The sequence below is a fragment of the Uranotaenia lowii genome, chromosome 3 (genome assembly GCF_029784155.1).
Source record: "Uranotaenia lowii strain MFRU-FL chromosome 3, ASM2978415v1, whole genome shotgun sequence".
Lineage (NCBI taxonomy): Eukaryota > Metazoa > Arthropoda > Insecta > Diptera > Culicidae > Uranotaenia > Uranotaenia lowii.
The window spans coordinates 44,436,032-44,451,553 of record NC_073693.1 but is presented as its reverse complement, the minus strand read 5'-3'; the positions used below and the strand labels follow the sequence as shown (position 1 = coordinate 44,451,553).

The following is a 15,522-nucleotide window of genomic DNA, read 5'->3' as shown; positions in this document are numbered from 1 at the left end:
TCCGATGATTATTTTTTCTCTCAATATACTGGAAGCCATGATGAAATTTTGCACTGTTCATATTTTGGACTAATACAGCAAGTTTTTCATAAACTTTTGCGCTTCAAGTGTCAAGAATTGGGACCAAAGACTATATATAGTCTCGAGTGCAGCTCGATTAGACAACTCTTTGTTTATTGGCTCCATAGTAGATCAAGTAGATGCAATCACGTAAAATATCCACGAGTTTTAGGGTCTTTGAAACCATTCGATATTTTCTCTCTCTCTACCATACTTTGGTAGTTGTTACACTAAACTGAACTGACCTGTAGAAGAGTTTCTACTGCAAAAAAAATCCTTTATAAATAGACATTTCAAGCCTCTAGCATCTACGTAGGGGTTTATTTAGCTTAGTTATTTTTTGAAACCTTGAAGATACTTCCACATTATAGTTCAATGAGAATCCGAGGTTTATTTCAGGATCTTCGATCTCGTCTTCTCATATCGAGATGATTTAAGATGTCTAGAATCGTTTCGATATTGCTACAAAGAATAACTCCTTAGTTGTAAATTTGACCACTAAACTATATTCTGCAATATCATACGAGGCACACTGTTAACCTTTTAAAGGCCGTGTGTCGGAGTAAAAAACGCCTGTAAATGTATTTTTCGGATTCGCATTCCACTGGTTATGGTGATGTTATGGGGTGCTGCGTGGTGAAAAAAAAACAGGTATGATACTCCCACCTTATTTCTACAATTCCGCTATTCTCACCATACTGACATTAGTGAGATTGTCTAAACGTTGAAAATAACCCTCAGCACTTAAAAGCCTTATGTGTTTTTATTAACTTTTTGAAAGGAAATTAATCATCAGATCCACAAAACACGGTAGATTTTTTTTAAATTGAAAAAAAAAATACAGATCACATAATTTCGTACATAAGTATCGAACTTGAAAACTTTTTTAACACTAAACAAACCGACACTTTGTATAAACCTATTTATACCGCCTTAGCTTAAATGATGTACTTAAAACACTTTTTGCGCTAAAACTCTTTTGCTTTTCAACCGATTTTTACAAGATTTGAAAAGCTTATAACATGACTCAGGTTCATGTCATGCTGGGGTGACAAGCGTCGCTTTGCGTTTTGTGTTCCAATAAGAAAGCAAAGCAAAGCATTGGTATGTCATACTGGCGCTTTGAATTTCACTTCAAATCATCACTTTCCTACATCTGCTAATACTTGGAATCGTCTCCTTTTTTCGAGAGCCATTAAAAACTCATCAGATCATGATCCGGATTGCGAGAATGCCGAAATTTCAACCCACAAAATCCTTGCTATTTTTGCGGGAATAAGAATTTATGAGAATTTTCTCAACGATTAAGATATTACTCAGTTTATTATTACAAATTCGAACGGATCTTCGAACTATTATGTTTATAATCCGAAATCACTGCTTAAAACCGAGAATAAACAATATTCCCATTGGATTTCCTACTTGTCGCTCTACAAAACACAGTGGTATCAGCTTTGTCGCGCTTTCCAAAGCGCTTAGTATGACAGGTCTACGCTTTTTCCATGGACATTAAATGAGAGCAGGTATGTCGCATGAACGTGTAGCAAAACAGTCTGAGTATAAAAACACCCTAAATGAGAGCAATTATGTCGCTTGAACATGACGCAAATCAACGCGCTGCTTGTCGCCTCAGTATAACAGCACCCTCGAATGTGATTTCCAGAAAACATTCACCTACAATGATTGATTTTTACGGTTATTTACATTTAAAGATCTTTTTTTTTTAAACATACTTCGGAAAAAAGGCTACCAGTTATTAAGTGCTCGAAAAAAATTTCATATAGTGCTTAATTAAGCTGAAGTGAAGAAGCTATACGTTGAACTTATGGAAATATTTTTTCAAAATTTGATTAAGACCATGGCCACAAAAAAAATTAAAGATGTAAAAATGTTAAAAATCAATCAAATTTTAAAAAATATTTCCATATGTGAAGCATATAGCTTCTAGCTTCAGCTTACTTATCCTCTACACGGAGAAAAAAGTATAGTTTTGCCAACAATAATACTCCGGCTATATTCAACTATATTTCTGATTATTTCTCGACCTACTATAAATCTGAAGATTTAACCATATACATAATTGATTAACTGATTAATGTTTTGCGTTCAACAATACGTATGATAGATTCAACTATAGTTGTATGATTGATTTTAAGCATTCAACTATAAATATAATAGATTCAACTATAATCGTATGATTGATTTGGTGCATTCAACAATACATATAGTAAATTTAACTATACTAGAATAGTTTATTTAACTGTAAATATAATAGATTCAACTTTATTTCTATGATTAATTCAACTATAAATATGATCGATTTGTGTGTATAATATCTTTAAAGCATTTTTCTGAATAATTTTATCAACTCATTAGTTTTCCGTTAATTTCTATATTCATTCATGAAGAATCGCATTCATTTTCAGCTCGTTTAGCCAAAAGTCACCTTCGTCAAAAGATCCAGAAGCGTCGAAGCCCCTGCTGTCCAGCCAAGAGGTCCACGCACTTTTAACCTATTACTCAGATTTTCCGTTCGGCCTTTCAACTCGTCCTGTAAATCGAAAAAAAACATAATGAGCAATAAAAAATGAATAATTTTAAAGATAAAAGATGAAGGATTTATCATTAAGGTTTATACAATTTAAGCAAAAAAGTTCAAAATTTTAGAAAATGCTAACCTAGCTTTTAGTTTTAGATTTCTGGTATTGGAATCCTTAACCCTTCCTTAGTTTTATTAAAAGAAGTACGAAAAGATCCGATAATTCCAGAATCATCATTCAGCGTTGCATATTGCTCCGTACGCTGTTCTTTCCCTATGTTGCCGTCAAGGCAACTTGTGAAACAGATGAAATATATGAAAAATTTAAATAAAATAAGTTAATTTGAGCTTTGAAAATGAGATTTGAAAATATTTCTTCCTCTTGCTGAATATTCCACACATAGAAAGAGGAAGCTGCTAGTGAAGTTACAGTTGCTGCGACGAATAAGAAACAATACTTAGTATGTTCATTATCGTGTAACCGCATTAATGATAATGAACTTAAATCAATTGAATATGACTTACCCAACCCTTCCGGAGAACTCTTTTTCTGCTCCTATGATTCCTTATTCCGATCCGCTTGTGATGGTTTACTTTATTCTTCTTATTTTTCTGCTGCAGTTCAAATTATGGGTCAGTGACAATCACTGTATGCCCTGGAAATCAGTTCACTGCATTCTATTATATCTATAGCTCATCATAAGCTCAACGAAAAATATGTATCTAGTTGAATCTGTTTTATTCATAGTTGAATGCATAAAATCAATCAATCTATTATATCTATAGTTGAATCAATTATACCATTAAAGTTGAATCAAGGATTTTGATAGTTAATTGCATATGGTCAATCAGCAGTTTGTAGTTAAACCTATTATATTTATAGTTGAATGTAATGAAATCAACTATACTGTGATAATTGATATAACTAGCCAAAATAATTGAAACAACGCGGATGTCTTTTTTCTCCGTGCAAGCACTTACTAACTAACCTTTTTCGCGAAGCATTTAAAAAAAATCAACTTTAAGTAACGTCAAAATAAATTATTGTTGATGAATGTTGTCTGAAAATCATATTTGAGTCACGTTAAAACCTTTTTAATACTTTAAAATTAGTTAATCGGTTGATAAACAAAAAAGTTTTAGCTCAAAAAGCGTTAGGGGTCCTAAGACCCCGGCATTATGAATAGGTATACTACTTACCAAATTATTGTAATGAAAAAATTCGTGCATTTTGGAAATAAAAATAGCCATGTAGAAAATTTTGCGAAAAAAAACAATTATAAAAGGAGTTGAAGTCATTTGAAGTGAAAAAAAAATGTCATTTGACTTTCTCCGGTACGTTTAGTGTAAAAGTGGTTCAGTCTTATAACCTTCTTCACTAGTTTGATTTTTGTAAATTGATCATCCCATCCAAGTTAAAAAATAAAGATGAAGAATTTAGAAGCTCTTAATTTATGGCAAATACAAAGAATTTGAAGCAAATTAGCTACAATTTCCTAATAAAAAAAACACTTCATTTTATTACGTAGCTCAAAATTCTGGAGCTGCCAAAAAATTCAAACTTTACACTCTAACTGATTCGACAACAGTTATTCGATGAAATTTGGCTAGTAACAGCTGTTTGAGTTTGGAGGATCGATTTTGTTTTCGACTTTAGTGTTTTATTTTTATTTTTCTGAGATATTATTAAAATCAGAGACATTCTACCATTTTCATGGCTTTTGTGTCTAACACTGAAATATTATGAATTCTGGAGTCTCTGTCTAACTTTGGTCGCGTACGGTTCAGTTTGCTTGGTTGTCTCTCCGGTGTGTCGATGGTTACAGCTTAGAATAGAAAATTATGTTAAGTGAAACAATATTAACGAATCTAAAGTTTTGTTTAGTAATGTTAAAAAAGAAGAAATATCCAGTGAATTATGTGAAGCTAACCCTTATGAAAATTAAAGTTCCGATAACTCGTTTTATGGCCAAATAATGATTGTTCCAATGACATGTGAGGGTTTTTTTTTCTCCTTTCGGAGATCCGTGGAGTTTTTTTTTAAAACAAATTATCGCACTACGATGTTACTACGTGGTTACTAGGAAAGTGAAAGAAGAGATCAAAGAAGATGTAGTTTGTTGGTACATCAATCAAATTGTGGAAATCAATTGGCGATTTGAAAATGCTGAGAACATAGGATCTGCCTGCCAGCGGTACATGCACAATCAAGTTTGGACGCGTTGCTCAAGATAACAGTCAAAAACACAGCAAGCGGTGAGGACGTTCTAATTATTTGAATTATTTCTCTCTTTTCTCTTTCGCTCTTGTATTCTTGGATCAGACATATTTTAGCTTTAGCTCTACCACCCACCCAGTGATTCACTGACAGTAAACAGGCGTTGCCATGGAAGCGGGAGCGGAAGGTCTGATTCTTAACCATCAATCTCTCATGTTCAACTTTTTTGGAGTTTTTTTTATTGTTCTTAAAGTGGGTGGCGGGGGAGAGAGATTGGGCAGACTTTTACGAGCAGTTGCGGTGTTCAATTATGCCGAAATGTTATTATCGATTAGGTTTCATTGAGATGCTAGGCATAGAATAAGTAATGGAAAGCGTGATTTTGGTTGAAGCAACTTGTTATGTGGGAAATTGTAGGCTTTAATTGACAAGTCTCTAGATTATCGTACAATGTGAAAAAACTTGAAATTGGGAGAGGTTATAATTGGTAAACAAATGCCGACTGCGGATTGTTAGTTTGGCATGAGGAGCGGTAGGAATATCAATCTTTTTTTTTTTTTTGCACCTGTATACATTTTGAAGATGCAATGTTTTGCTGTTATGTTTTTGTATTTCCCTAGACTAAATATTGCTCGATTTAAGCCTCCCAAATATTAATGAAGTTGCTAATATACGTTCCAAAACAGATTTGCGTATTGCGTGACCGGATGCGGGAACAATTTTAGCAAATAAAAATGAAAAATGTGAATAATTTATTTATTCATAAGCAGTTTGGTTTTAAGAACGTGCGAATACCTGGAAAAGAATCAGCCAAATTATTAATGTGAACAATTCTTAAAACTTTAGACAGAGGAATTTTTGGGAATAGAAAACTAGATTCAATTGTTAGGAAATATTTAATTTTTAAAGTTATTGGTTTCTTAGGAATCAAGAAATGTTGATATTTTATTGGAAATTTGAGAATTTCACACTTTTTTATACTGTTTTTTTTTCTCTCTGTTTTTATTTAGCATTTCGAGCAATAGATAATCAATTTTTATCTCACGATCATGATTTATCTTTTTTTTTTATCTTTAATTCTTTGTAAGTATTTTTTTTAAAAACAGAAAAAAGGTCGTTAAACGGGATTGAGCATTCAACTTTAGGTAAGATTTGGGTTCAATGGAATGGTAAGATTTTGAGCACGGTGTCGTATGGTAAGATTTATTTGCTATATTTCCATTTTATATGATTTATTGAATATATAAATATTAAAATGACCAATCAGGTGCCAGCTGGGCAGGTATCTACACGTATGCGGAATACCTGTCGAGGATCCATTGCACGTTAAATGTGATGAATTTTAAAACGGCTGTGTAGGTGATTGACTCATTCACTCATATAAAACTATCACATACACGTAATACATTCACGCCACAACAGTTCATACGAAGCCATGGTGTCGGGTATGCGGTAATTTGCATTAAAGATTTGTCGAAATATTAATCTAAAGGATGCAATTAAGCGCATGCGTTGGCGAAACTACGGTGAATCCGTGCACCCATGGTGGATCATCTACATACATACATACATACAACACTGAAATATTATGAATTCTGACTACGATAAGTTGCGTATTGGTTGAAACTTGAAAGCAGTTTTGCTTCCAACTTTGTTCAAAATACGAAAAAAAATGTTGTTTTTTACCTGCTGAGTGCTGAATAATTTCGCTCCTTTATTTCTTTCCAAGGTCTTTTGATACACTAGGTTCTCCGACTTTCACAGTAAGTAGGCGAGGAGTGAGCGAGGCTCTCAATGAGTTTGTTTATTTTTTGCTCAGCTTTTCGGTGGTTTGTTGGTAAACAAACTTCATGAGTTCCGTATAGTTGCATAGCCAACATGGCTGAATCGGGAATTCGATATTCGGTAACACCTCCTGAATATATACACACCTTGTTTCTTTCATAAATGGGCTACGAAGTAGTTCTTTTTGCGGAATATTAGGTGATGTAGACGTTACATAACGCTATTTACGATTCTGGATGTTGAAGTTTTCTAGTATTTTTTTTATGTTTGTTTATTTAATAAGCCTACTAGATTCGTTCAATTATTCTCTGATGGGTAATCTTTTTTTTTTTTTTCAAATAAAATATTCGTTTCCTGAATAAATTTCATATTTTTTATCAATTTCAAATGCTATAAATCTAGAAAAAAAAATCATATCTAGAACTACTTTGTAGAACTTGCTTTGTTTTTTACAGCAGTGCTTAAAATTGTGTTCATAACGGGTTAACCTCCGGCTCACCAGCACACTTGTCGCGCTAAGTAGTAATTTTCCAAAAAAAAATCGGGGGTGTTTGCCTAACCCAAGCATTTTCGGCAAAGCATTTAACGAGCCATTCTAGACGGTCAGCGGCATCAGCAGTAGTAAAACTGAACAATTTACGACTGAGAACCCAGTCGAGGATGACGGAAATGGAGGCGGAGGTTTGAGGAAATAAAAACAATCAAACAAAACTTTCCGAGATGGTGTGGTGAGTTGAGCTGACGGTGGCTGTCAAATGTGACACGATACGTACGGGGAAATCGAGTGAATCAAGAGCTGAATGTTGATGTTTTTTTGCTTAAAATTTATAAGTTGAGAGACAGAGAGAGAGGGAGGGGGGAAACAAAAACATGGGTCAGTCAGCAGTTTCTCGATGCTTGAGAAATGGAAACAACAACGAACCAAGCGAAAAAAAAACGGTACAGCCATGTTGACCGCAGACAAGTGGAACCGAATGATGTTGAACTTACTTCAATGTCACACGTCTGGTGTGGTCTACTTCGGGTTGGTTTACTTCATCATTCACCAAACTAATAAAACAACTGAGATACAATTTCTGTTTCGGCTGGTGGATTGCAAATTATGGCGACAGCTGAAATTGCAAATTGGACACTTTGTTGAAGTTGCGGTTTTGGCAAAACAAATTTTTATTCATGTTAAGTCTATACTCAATCTACGGGGTTTATTTCTTTGAATTTTTTCATTCGTTCAGTTACGAAAATCAAACATGTTAATAATTTCCAAAAAAAAGGAAAAAATTCCTTATTTTCCTTCATTTCCTGTACTTCAATTTTTTTTTATCTGAATTTCGCTTCAAATTATTTGTCTGTTGCTTTAACTGCTTGTCATTTCTATTTTTTCCAGTTTATGTTGGTATAACTGTTATGATTTTATTGTGACTCGTTTCAGCAACAGGTTTCAGCCAGTGTTATTAAATTCTTACCCTAGCAGCTTTTTTACGATCCAGTCTTTAATTTGTTGGCACCGATGCGTATACATTTGAGGAGACATTCCGTTTTGTTCGGAAAGCACTTTAGTTGATCCCAGTACCTGGAACATTGGTTAAGTTGTATTACACTACTATAGTAAGCCCACTTGATGATGACGATCGCCTCAATCGTCATCATCATTATCGTCTGTAATGGTTTGTATTTAACCTTTCGAGATTTAACAGCATAATCAGCTGCCGAGAAGCCGAGATGATTAAAAGTCGTTAGATTATTTTGCCCTATACGCTGCTACCGGATTGCATTGATTGTATAATTGGGTCGCGCAAAGTTCAATTGCCCGCAAAAGTGCAGTAGCGACGTTTATTCCAATCATTTGGCTACTGATTATGGCGATTTTTACTGTACAATTGTCAAAATAATTTTAAAGGATTCACAAGTATGCCCAAATATTACCGAGCTTAGATCAGAGATTACACAAGGCAACAAAATTCACATTTTTTGAGGTACAAAGAATTCAAGAGCTACCAAATTGAATAATTTGATTGAATTAATGATCTCCCATTGGTTGTTTTTCAACCAGCTCTTATTTTCGAGATATTTTATGTGAATAGGCACAAATTCTGGAAGTTTTAATTAAATGATCAACTTTCTCCAAGACCGCTTTTCTTCCTGTCAATTTTTCCCAATTCTGCTAAATAAGAGAATTTTGACGAAATTCTAAAGTAAATTTCAAGCAAATAGAATCCTCTATTTTTCTTAAAGCATAAGTCAAATCTTTTCGCAGTCATCAGCAAAGTTGTAAAATTAAAAAGTTGAAATCATCAATACCAAATACTCGAAGACTACATTGAATGATGTCAGAAATAATTATAAAATATCTACATCCATAAATCAGACTCTACCCGTAAATGAACAAATAAACAATTCTGGGCAATGGAAATCCACAAATATTACAAAAGATTAAAAACATGAATCAAGTAACCTAACAATTTGATGAAAAGAAAAAATGGTTTTAAAAATAAGATAAATAAAGCTACAGACAAATGAACTCATTAAATAACAAAATTATTTAAAACTAATCAAAATTGACTAAACATGACAAAAAAAAAACCAAAAATGTCAAAAATTATCGTAAAATTACCAAAAATGACAATGAAGACCAACGATGACCAAAAATAATCAAAAATCACCAAAAAAAATCAAAATTGGTAAAAAATGACCGAAAAAAAAATTACCGAAAATTGCCAAAATTTACCAAAGTTGGCCACACATCACCAAAAATGGCAAATATGACCATAAATGATGAAAAATTGCCAAAAATGATCAACATTGGTTAAAAAGACAAAAATAATTAAAATAACAAAAATAGCCGAAGTGACCAAAATTGACCAAAAATTATCAAAAATTATTAAAATTGACTATAAATGACCAAAAATGATAAAAAATTATAAAAAATGTCCAAAAATGGCAAAAAAACCAAAATGACCAAAAATGAACAAATTGACAAAAATGAATAAAAATAGCCAAAACCGACAAAAATGACAAAAATAATAAAAATGACTATACTGGCAAAAATGAAAAAAGTTATCATAATTGTCCGAAAATGACCAAAAATGACAAAATTGACCATAATGACAAAAAATTAAAGAACTTATCAAAAAAATCAGAAATGACAAAAAATGATCGAAATTATCCAAAAATGATCAAAATGGTTCAAAAGTGACAAAAATGGCAAAAATGACAAAAATGAAAAACAGACAAAAATGTTAAAAATGAAAAAAGATAAAAATAACAAAAATGAATAAATGACAAAAATAATAAAAATGTCCAAAATGACAAAAATGACTTTGAGAAAAATGACAAAAATGATAAAAATGACAGAAGTGACAAAAATTACAAAAATGACATAAATAACAAAAAAAAAATCCAAAAATGACATAAATGACTGAAATGACAAGAATGACCAAAAAACGACAAAACAGACAATTAAAAACAAAAAATTACAAAAATGACGGAAACAACAAAAATGACAGAAAATATTGAAATTGACAAGAATAATAAGAATGACAAAATTACAAAATTTTTAAAAAGTACAAATATTTCAACAATAACAAAAATGATAAAAATAATAAAAATGACAAAAATAACAAAAAATGACAAAAATGACAAAAAAGACTAAAATGACAAATATGACAAAAATTACGAAAATGACAAATATGGAAAAATTGACAAAATTAAAAAATTTACAAAAATGTCAAAAATGACAAAAATAACCAAACATTACAAAAATGACTAAAATGGCAGAACTGGCAAAAATGATAAAAAGACCAAAAATGACGAGAATGATATAAATAGAAAATATGACAAATATGACAAAAATCACAAAAATGACAAAAATGACTAAAATGACTAAAATGACTAAAATGACTAAAATGACAAAAATGATAAAAATGACAACAATGACAAAAACCTGAAAAAATTAAATAATTTATGTCAAAATGACAAATACGACAAAAATGATAAGAGTGATAAATATGACATAAATGTAAAAAATGACAAAAATAACTGAAATGACTAAAATGACTAGAATGACAGAAATGACTTAAATGAATAAAATGACTAAATTGATTAATATCACTAAAAGGACAAAAATGACGAAAATGATTAAAATGACTTAAATCACAAAAATGACCAAGATGATTGAAATGACAAAATTGACTAAAATGACTAAAATGACAAAAATTACAAAAAAATGACACAAATGACAAAAATGAAAAAAATGACAAAAATTACTATAATGACAAAAACATATTAAAAAAATGACAAAAATGAAAAACAAAAGAAGAAAAATTACAAAAATTACAAAAATGACATAAATGACAAAATGACAAAAATGACGAGAATGAAAAATATGACAAAAATGTCATAAATGACCAAAAAAAAAAAATAATAAAAATGACCAAAATGACAAAAATTATAAATATGACAAAACTGACCAAAACTGATCAAAATTGACCAAAAATGACAAATACGATAAGAATGACAAAAATTGACCAAAAGTTATCCAAATTTACTAAAAATGATCCATATTTACTAAAAATGATCAAAATTGAAGTGATCAAAAATGACAAATATTCAAAAATAACCAAAAATGGCAGAAATGACAAGAACAGCAAAAATGACAAAAATGACTAAAATGAAAAAAATGGCAATTATAATGTCAAAAATTAAAAAAGTGTCAAAATTTACCCAAATTTACAAAAATTACAAAAATCACAAAAATTATCAAAATTGACCAAATAAAATGACTTAAAATAACAAAAACTACAAAAAATGACCAGAAATTACAAAAATAATAAAAATGACCAAAATGACAAAAGTGACAACAGTGAGAAAAAATACCAAAAATGATCAATAATGACCAAAAATGATCGAAATTGACTATAAATAATCAAAAATGGCCCAAAACAACTAAAACTGATAAAGATGATTAAAAATAATCAAAGATGACCAAAATCCACAAGAAATGATCGAAAATTACTAAGAATATTAAGGCCGAAACAAATTTCAAATCCTTCTTTTGTCACTTGGAGTTGGAACATCACGAGGGGGGGGGGGGAGGGGGGGAATAAAAAATAATGTTAAAAACAAAAAAATTGGAATAAATTTCACGAAAGCTTGTATGCAAGAAAGTTGCATACGATATCATTGCATAAAACCTAAAAAACAAGTAATTTTTTATCGAAAAATTCAATAAAATCAAGAATACAATAGGTTAAATAACTTCCATCTTCCAAAATTTGTTTTTTTCGTCGTATAATCTTTTGGATTCTTGAATTTTTTTTTCGGAATTTACATTAAATACTTCAAACTTTATTTATTTCCCCCTTCGGGTTTTTGAAAATTTCGAAAGAGGGGGTGACAAAAGAAGAAATTGATATTTGTTCCAGCCTAAACATGATAAAACATGTCCAAAAATGACCAAAAGTGGTCAAAAATGACAAAAATGAGAAAAATAACCAAAAGTTACCAAAACTGATCAAAATTGACCAAAAATGAGGAAAAATTCACAAAAATGACAAAAATTAAAAAACATATATGACATAAATGACAGAAATGACAAAAATGGCATTATCACATTGTGACAAAAATGACCAAATCGACCAAAATTGATCAAAATTAATCTGAATTGACTAAAATGAGCAATATGACAAAAATGACCAAAAACAAGCAAAAATGATCAAAATAGACCAAAAATGACGAACTGACACTTCGAACATGATGAGACGATTCTGAAGCACACCCAGCTTAGTTACAGAAGCGCGAATGAGTGAATTCACGTCACAACAGTTGATTTTTTGATTTTTTGTAAAAATATTCAAGGGAAATATGTTCTGAAAGCTGTTTTAACCCTCCAGATGGCCGGATTTTTACAAATCTAAAATAATATAGTAGAATTTTTTATTTGTTTATTATTTTGAAATTAAAAAAAAAAACAAAAATATTGAAGATAAAACATTATGTAGAGAAATGAATCCAACTAAGATGAAATTTCAGGGACTAGATAAGAGAAAATCGATGTTGAAAAACATGCGAAAAAAATTCGCCTTGTCTCCCGGTGAGACTTGAACCCACATCTTGCGCCTCTCCGGGGCCCATGTATTAACATTCTACTACAGGAGACCAACCTGGCGTATGAATATTATACTGGTTGAGTGTCGATGTCTATCGGAATGAAGGGAATAGTTCTCCCATGTGATCATAATCATTTTTCTTTGTCTATTTCTATTCCCATCATTTCATCTTACGGTAGTTGGAATCAAGTTTGGATATTTTTAAGCACGGCAAGATTTGCATTGCCTTCTCATATCCTGCTCATCATAACTGACAACCCGTGCAGGATATGAGAAGGCAATGCAAATCTTGCCGTGCTTAAAAATGTCCAAACTTGATTCCAACTACCGTAAGATGAAATGATGGGAATAGAAATAGACAAAGAAAAATGATTATGATCACATGGGAGAACTATTCCCTTCATTCCGATAGACATCGACACTCAACCAGTATAATATTCATACGCCAGGTTGGTCTCCTGTAGTAGAATGTTAATACATGGGCCCCGGAGAGGCGCAAAATGTGGGTTCAAGTCTCACCGGGAGACAAGGCGAATTTTTTTCGCATGTTTTTCAACATCGATTTTCTCTTATCTAGTCCCTGAAATTTCATCTTAGTTGGATTCATTTCTCTACAAAAAAAGTTTCGCTGACTGAATGTTTGAGTCAAGACCCATCTCTGGGTCGCAATTTAAAAATTAAACATTATTTTTTGTGAATTTTCAATTAAAGACTGTGAGAAACAATAATTTTAACGTATGATTCATCAATATGTTGCTATTCAAGTGTTTGTTAGAATATGTTAAAAGTTAGGAAAAGATACTGAAAATTTATGATTGCTCAAGTCGGAATAACAAAATACCACTTTTAAAAGTGTACGTAAAATATGAAGGCTCTAAAGAATGGTTCAGAATAACTTTAAATTTCGTGACGTGAATTCAGTCCACTACCCTGTTCTGTTTGAACCGAGTGAATTCACGCCAAAACTTTAAAGAGACATAACTTTGTTCTTTGTCGTTCAATCGAATAGTTATGCACATCAAATTGTGGGTATTTTTTTTTACAATTTATTTCAAAACACCGATAGGATCCCCAGAGAGAACAGGGAATCAAAGTAATATGTACTGAAGTCAATAATGGTAAATTCTAGTGTGATTTCACGTCTCAAAAGTAATCAATCACAACACAAACAACCTATTTTTTTAATGATCAAATTATATTCATTTTGAAGAAAATTAAATTTGCGACCGTTTGCTACCGGTTCAGAAAAGTCTGGAAAAGCGATTTCACGTCACGTTGGAATATGCCCATAACTTAGCTAATTGATACCCGATTTTGATAAATACATCTTTGTTTTGATTGGACATTCACGGTTCAAAGAAAATTAGATTTTTTAAATTTTACCATCAAATCTAAAACTGTCAGTAAAACAAAATTTTCTCTAAAAATTACATTTTTCATAATTTTTTGTCCCATAAGTTCACTGAAACCAACAATACTGTTGAAACGAATTAAATTAAAGTTGATGGATAAGCACCAGAAGTCCCCTCCCCTATATGATGAAAATGAAAAGGAATCGAGAACACAGGAAAGCTCAACCCGAGAAGTTTTGTTTGTTACATCACAACTAAATAGCAGAAGCAGGAAGAAACCGAACATAACGGCTCAGAAAAAAAAAGTTGTGGAAAACAACCCCAAAAAGCTGCTGCGTGGGGGGATGACACGAAACATTCATTGAAAAGCTCAAACTGCCTACACACAGAAAATTACCACAGCACATCAACCAGCAAAGCTTCAACCACCCACGCAGCTGTTTCTGCTGCTAGATCTGGATCTTTTTGGCCTTGGCAGCTGTCAGGGCAGAGATGTACAATTTTCAGGGAGGGAAGGGAAGCTAAATTTGATTTATTTTTGTTTTAATTTGTAGGACGCTTTCAAGGGGTAGTTTTTTGTTGACCATTTTGAAACGACATAATTGCGTTGCGTGAATGATGCCGCAACTATGTTTAGCCAAACATCATCATAGATCAAACGTTAGTGTGATTTTAACTAATGGAAATTATGTTTTCTTTCTCTTTCCTCTCATTGCAGGCCATTGGGCTATGGATCCAATATTCTACTCTCCACCGAATGGAGTACCGTCGGAAAGCAAATTGGCCACTTATATGGTAAGAATTGATTATTTTGTCTATATGCTTTCTTAACTCTTTCCATCTAAATTAACTATTTTATCAGAAAAAAAAAGAATCTGGAAATTAGAATTTGTACACTTTCAAAAATAACAAAATGTTGATATGTAGTTTGATTTGTCGAAATTTTTGTATTTACGCAGTAATTTTTCTTTCCAGAGCCGTCAGAACGTCTCAACACCGACTTATGGATTGTCTACGGGTCTCACAAAACTGAACCTAGATTCTCCGATTTCGATTAAGAAAACTCAGGTAGCGATTGAACTTTTTTTTAAACGAATCCATCAATCCCGATCCTTTAATCCACATTCATTAGAAAACATTCTAAAAACTGTAAATCTTTCTTAAGTTTGCGTATGATATAAACAGAAATGAGGAGCTACTTCCACCTCTTAGTTTTGAAGATCTAAATATAAAATTGCTTATCTATTTTGGTAGACAGTTAGGTTTCAATAAATTTTTCAGTAAAGCCAACACAGCGAAACAAAAACAAAGGAGAATGTAATACTCTATCTACTTTACTTTAAAAGTTTTATTTAGTTTTCAAGCAGAAAAATGAAAAATAAAATAAAAATTCCAGAAATTCCAGAATAAAAAAAATACAAAAATAAACGATACTTATATAAAACAGAAATATCAAATTAATAT

General features: G+C 31.7%; 1 protein-coding gene across 3 annotated transcripts in view; it reads left to right on the top strand.

Moving 5' to 3' along the window:
• The window catches only part of LOC129758790 (PAN2-PAN3 deadenylation complex subunit PAN3), a 114,890-nt gene that overhangs the window by 56,019 nt on the left and 43,349 nt on the right, over positions 1-15,522 (top strand). For 2 of the 3 annotated variants that reach the window (XM_055756408.1, XM_055756407.1), the window contains exons 3-4: positions 14,777-14,853; positions 15,034-15,126. In XM_055756408.1, the coding sequence (XP_055612383.1) occupies positions 14,788-14,853; positions 15,034-15,126 (159 nt within the window). In that variant the 5' untranslated portion in view covers positions 14,777-14,787. The remainder of the gene's footprint in view (positions 1-14,776; positions 14,854-15,033; positions 15,127-15,522) is intronic. The other variant, XM_055756409.1, reaches the window with a different exon arrangement.